Source organism: Pogoniulus pusillus, chromosome 4, assembly GCF_015220805.1.
Source record: "Pogoniulus pusillus isolate bPogPus1 chromosome 4, bPogPus1.pri, whole genome shotgun sequence".
NCBI lineage: Eukaryota > Metazoa > Chordata > Aves > Piciformes > Lybiidae > Pogoniulus > Pogoniulus pusillus.
The window spans coordinates 405,630-411,629 of record NC_087267.1 but is presented as its reverse complement, the minus strand read 5'-3'; the positions used below and the strand labels follow the sequence as shown (position 1 = coordinate 411,629).

General features: G+C 48.1%; 1 protein-coding gene across 1 annotated transcript in view; it reads right to left on the bottom strand.

The window, feature by feature from the left end:
* Positions 1–311: 311 nt before the first annotated feature.
* TMTC2 (transmembrane O-mannosyltransferase targeting cadherins 2) overlaps positions 312–6,000 on the bottom strand; it is a 298,456-nt gene continuing 292,767 nt past the window's right edge. The window contains exon 12 of the mRNA XM_064141674.1: positions 312–1,825. Coding sequence (XP_063997744.1) covers positions 1,646–1,825 — 180 coding nt within the window. The 3' untranslated portion in view covers positions 312–1,645. The remainder of the gene's footprint in view (positions 1,826–6,000) is intronic.

Genomic DNA, 6,000 nt, shown 5'->3' with positions numbered 1-6,000 from the left:
AAAAAACCCCAACGAGCTAAAAGCAGCAGCCCCAAACTCTTTCTTAGTAACAAAGAGCTTTTAGCAGAAGCTCCTGAAGAAGCTGCATTTGAAGGTGCTCTACCACTTTATCTCTACCATTACAAAAGGAACACTGAAGCAGATACCAACAGGTCACTAAGTGAAAAAGTACATTTTGGGGTCGGTTTTTTTTGTTTTAACAAGCAAAAATACCTATTCCAAAGCAAGCAAGCAGTTAACAAATGATCTGGGGTGGGGGAACAAAGAAGAAGTAAAAAGAAGCTAAAAAAAAAGACTGAAGCATCACTACATTGCCTCTTCAAATAATTTACTTCTACACTGAAAAACTGCAGACTAAACCAGTAGCTAGGTCAAGTGATTCTGAAACAGAAATAAACTGAACCTTCTCAAAAGCATATCAGGCCTTTGGCAGCACTTGCTGCTAGCACACGTGTCAGAACACAAACAGGATGCTAATATTTGGTTTAGAACCTGAATCAGTAATGCTTTCTGAAAGACCACCACTGTGAAAAGTAACTGGTAACCACTGTTAGAGACTTCTCTTCATCTACACTGTTTCAAGCAGGATCTAACCCAGTCCTTTCAGTTCTTTGCTAGCCTCACCAACCTGTAACATTGCTTTTCCTTCATCGAGTCCCATTGGTAACCTATCCAAGCTCTACTCTGTTCAAATGTCACTTGGTTGAGTTATTGCAAAAACAGTGTAGGAAGAGTCCAGTTTAAAGCTGGACTTATCCCACAGCAATGTAGAGAGAGCCATCCAGACTGTTCCACGGTGCCTTTGTGTTTTCTCTGAAGATGACACTCACCACGCTCATTTGACACCAGGGCCAACAGTCTTGCTTCTGTTGCTAACTGGCAGCTCTGGAAGTCATGTTTTTTAACCACTCTGCATAAGCACCTAAGATTGCTGGCTCACTCCCTCTAGCCCACAGCCACCTGACTGTATCTGAAGAAAGCTGTACTAAAATTCAACAAGCTGAAAGAATATGCATGCTCTCAGGAAACACTCTTGAATGTTGCCATCTCATCACAATATGCAGGTTTGGGAGGGGGGAAAACGGCTAAACAAGCTGCCAAATTGGTAAGCAAGTGGTCCTAAAGTGAGATACAGCAGCATCAAGACAAACTGCAAACACACTGGATTTAGCACACCTTTTAATGACTTACAGTGTCAGCAAAATACTTCAGCCTGCTACTACCACTTTTACTCCCATATGGCTTAGTGTACACTGTACAACTTTCCCTTAGTGTTTCTAGACAGCACACATTTCAAGTACCCACCCAAGAGCAAACAATATGGGATCTGAAATTACCCATCAAATACACCAACACCCCTTCTCTCAAGGGCTACACTTCTACACGCATTGTGGGGTAGTAAGTCCATCACGACTATCTCCAACTCTCCCTTTTTCTATTGAGCTAGGAAAAAAAACCCAAAAGAAACAAAACTAACCCAAAACCTGATGCCCAAAAACTCAGAACGTCTTTTCCTAGCAGCAGTGAAGACCTCTGATCCTTGCGGCTGAGCGCGATGAGTTCTCTGACTGGACAAGTCTGTGCAAGTTCCAGTCGGTGGGTTTAGTTTAAGTCCAGGGCAAACCCAAGTGCAGAGCATCAACTGTCATGTTTTGGATGTCTTCAGACCTTGCTTCTCCATGATGTTCCACAGCTTGCGAAGATTGGACTGAGTGATGACGTCGTCAGGCTTCAGCTGAAGAGCAAGGAGGTAGTTTTCTTCGGCCTCTCTCAGTTTACCATTCAGATGGAGAATGGCTCCAAGGTTCATCAGTGCAGCTGGATACTGGTATTAAAAAACAAAGGAAGAAGAAATGTTAGGAATGCTTTTTCATTGTTTCCTTTCAGAAAGTCTTCACAGAACCACAGAGACATCCAGGCTGGAAAAGCCCCTCAGGATCACCCAATCCAACCCATATCCCTACTCTACCAGGTTCACCCGAAACCACATTCCCAAATACCACAACCAAACCATCTTTAAACCCATCCAGGGTTGGTGACTCCACCACCTCCCTGGGCAGCTCATTCCAGTGCCTGAACACCCCTGACGTGATTTTTTTTTCTCTGATGTCCAGTCTAAACCTACCCATTTGCAGCTTGAGGCCATTCCCTCTTGTTCTAGAATCACAGAATCAAACAGGTTGGAGGAGACCTCCAAGCTCATCCAGTCCAACCTAGCACCCAGCCCTGGCCAATCAACCAGACCATGGCACCAAGTGCCCCAGCCAGGCTTTGCTTGAACATCTCCAGGGACGGCAACTCCACCACCTCCCTGGGCAGCCCATTCCAATGCCAATCACTCTCTCTGCCAACAACTTCCTCCTAACATCCAGCCTGGACCTCCCCTGGCACAGCTTCAGACTGTGTCCCCTTCTTCTGTTGCTGGGTGCCTGGCAGCAGAGCCCAACCCCACCTGGCTACAGCCTCCCTTCAGGTAGCTGCAGACAGCAATGAGCTCTGCCCTGAGCCTCCTCTTCTGCAGGCTGCACACCCCCAGCTCCCTCAGCCTCTCCTCACAGGGCTGTGCTCCAGGCCTCTCACCAGCTTTGTTGCCCTTCTCTGGACACCTTCCAGCACCTCAACATCTCTCTTGAACTGAGGAGCCCAGAACTGGACACAGCACTCCAGGTGTGGCTTGTAGGGGAAAAAGCTGTACTGAATAAAGGCCACATGAAAATGTGCTCAGGGCCAGTGGCACAGCGTTCACAGACTTGCTTTGTGGCAGTTACACAGCTGTCTCATATGGCTTCCAGAACTCCTCTCCGCTTCCTTCACACTTCCCTGAAAACATGGTATGTGTATGGTCCTAATCAAGTCCGAGATGCTAACTGCTGTGAACCCTTCCCCTGGGACAGAACGAGAACTGCCATCAGTCAGTGTACAGCTGTACCTGCCTGCTGTCAGCCATGCTCTGACTCAGGCAACTAACTCACGCAAGTAGCCTCCCGAGATTTCAGTCCCAGAGGAGGCTGCAATGTATACTACCTAATTTTCTGGAATGGGTGTGCTGGTCACCTTCTAGTGTTAGGCTACCCCACTTTGCTTTGCTGCCATCACCTTTTGAGATGCACTCTCTGTCTTAGATCTGGACAAGTGGTGCTCCAAGATGATCTCAGGAAATAGATGAGAAGCTCACCACGAGCTGGCAGCACACTCGTGAATCCCAGAAGGCAAATCATATCCCAGGCTGCATCAAGATGAGTGTAGCCAGAAGGGCAAGAGAGGAGATTCTGCCTCTTTGCTCTGGTTAGACCTCAACTTCAATAATGTGGCCAGTTCTGGTGGCCCCAGCATAAGAAGGACACAGAACTGTTGGAGCGAGTCAAGAGGAGGCCGCAAAGATGATCCAAGGGCTGGAACACCTCTGCTGTGAGAGAGCTGCCCTCCAGCTCCTGAAAGGATCCTACAGGAAGGCTGGAGAGGGACATTTTATAAGGATGTCTAGAGACAGGACAAGGGGGCATGGTTTGAAGCTGGGGGTGTAGGTTTGACTGGGGCTTAGGAAGAAGTTCTTCAGTATGATGGTAACGAGACTGTAATAGATTTCTCGGGAAGGTTGTGGATGCCTCCTCTGTGGGGGTGCTGAAAGCCAGGTTGGATGAGGCCTTGAGTAGCCAAGTCTAGTTGAGAGGCATCCCTGCCCATGGCAGGGAGGTTGGAGTAGATGATCTCTAAGGTCCCTTCCAACCCAAGCCATTCTATGATTCCATGATTCTAAGTCCTCTAAAGAACATCATACAAGTAAGGCTACAAACCCAGCTTCTGCTGCCATGCCTGTAGTCTGATGTATTGTTTCACCACAGCAAGCCATTGCTAGAAAACAACCTGCAGGTCTTGTAACTGAACTTGAAATTGGCCAGTTCCTACACCTCCTTCCCCATTTCCCAGAGACCCAACACATTTTAGACCAGTAGTGCTCTTAAAAAAATGTATCCATGGGAAATGTGAACTGAGGACTCTTTCTGGGTAGCACTGAAAGTTCATTCCATCTCCTTCACGTTTCAAATGACAAGTGCCCAGGACTTCAGAAAGACTACTCCCTGACTTCCTAGCTGCACCAATATTTATGGGTTACTGCAACAGCTGCAAGAATTTTGGGTGAGTGCAAGACTATACATCAGTGCCATCACTCTCTGACAGCTATAAATGATGGTCTGGGGACAAAAGAGCAAGAAACATTTGCTATAGTTTTTCTTCAGGTATATGGTGTTTTATTAAAGACAGCTGATAAAACTTTTCAGTAGGTTACCAAAGGCAGCCAGCAGCTACCAAGGCAGTAACATGGAACTTGCAGCACTGTATAACAAATGACACCACCTACTACTTCAGAGACTTGAAAGGAGAACCAGGCCTGCCTTCATTTCCTCTTGGAGACAGATGCTTTACATCAACAAAGCTGACTGGCACTTCTACCGGGGTTATAAATGCTGCCTTTAACTGTCTACTGGGAACTGCTCCCTTTATTAGCATTACTATCCTGGGCTGCCTGTTTCCTCAGTGTTCTGGGGGGAGCAGGGGTAGGTGCTCCTCGGGAGGAGGGGAGATGAGTAACAAAATAGCATTTGGCATGCATGTCATTGCCTGAGGTGGTTTTGGTTTACAGTGATGACAATTCTTTCCAACCTCCTCTATACTGCCAAAATAAAAGGAGAGCCTTCGAAGCATGCAGAAACTTTAACATAAACTGAAGTCCTCTCTAAAATCAGAGATCTGTGGACTCTCCATACTTGGGTCATAACAACCCCAAGCTTGGGGCAGTGTGCCTTGGGAAGCTGTCTAGCAGAAAGGGACCTAGGAGCTCTAATCAACAAGCAGCTGCATATGAGCCAGCAGCATGCCCAGGTGGCACAGAAAGCCAGTGGCATCCTGGCTTGGGTTAGAAATGGTGTGCCCAGCAGGAGTAGGGAGCTGACTCCAAAAGGAGTCTTCCATTTGAAGAAATTGTTGCTTATAAGCAGCAAATTAGAATCAGGCAGGGCTGGAAGGGACCACAAGGATCAGCCAGTTCCAACCCCCTGCCATGCCCAGGGACACCCTACCCTAGAGCAGGCTGCACACAGCCTCAGCCAGCCTGGCCTGAAACACCTCCAGCCATGGGGCCTCAACCACCTCCCAGGGCAACCCATGTCAGGCTCTCAACCACTCTCATGATCAAGAACTTCCTCCTCATGTCCAGCCTGAACCTACTCACCTCCAGCTTTGCTCCATTCCCCCCAGTCCTGGCACTCCCTCACAGCCTAAAAAGTCCCTCCCCAGCTTTTTTGTAGCCCCCTTCAGATCCTGGAAGGCCACAAGAAGGTCACCTGGGAGCCTCCTCTGCTCCAGTCTGCACAGCCCTAACCCTTTCAGTCTGTGCTCACAGCAGAGCTTCTGCAGCCTTCTGAGCATCCTCCTGGCCCTGCTCTGGACACACTCCAGCATCTCCACATCCCTCTTGCATTGGGGGCTCCAGAACTGGATGCAGCACTGCAGGTGGGGTCTCAGAAGAGTGCAGTAGAGGGGGAGAATCACCTCCCTGGCCCTGCTGGCCACACTTCTCCTGCTGCAGCCCAGGCTCTGCTTGGCTTTGTGGGCTGCAAGTGCACACTGCTGGCTCCTGTTGAGCTTCTCCTCCAGCAGCACCCCCAAGTCGCTCTGCTCAGGGCTCCAGAGCTGGATGCAGTACAAGATGAACAAGATGAACATCTTGAACAAGATGACAAGATGTGTGGCTAAATACTATGGATCAGAAAGAACAAAAACTAAGCATAAAAGTCAGAGTTGAGAGGGATTTCCTGTGTCATCAGCTCTCACAGCAAAGCATTCAGTTCTGCTGGAAAACAAAACCAAACCCTAAAAATTCAGCATCTGTGCAAGCTCTTAAAATGGAAGATTCCTCCTCTCTGCCAGTTAAGTACATCATTTAAACTGCCAGCCTGCTCATGACCAATTCTGGTAAGCACACTTTTGTGTCAACAACAG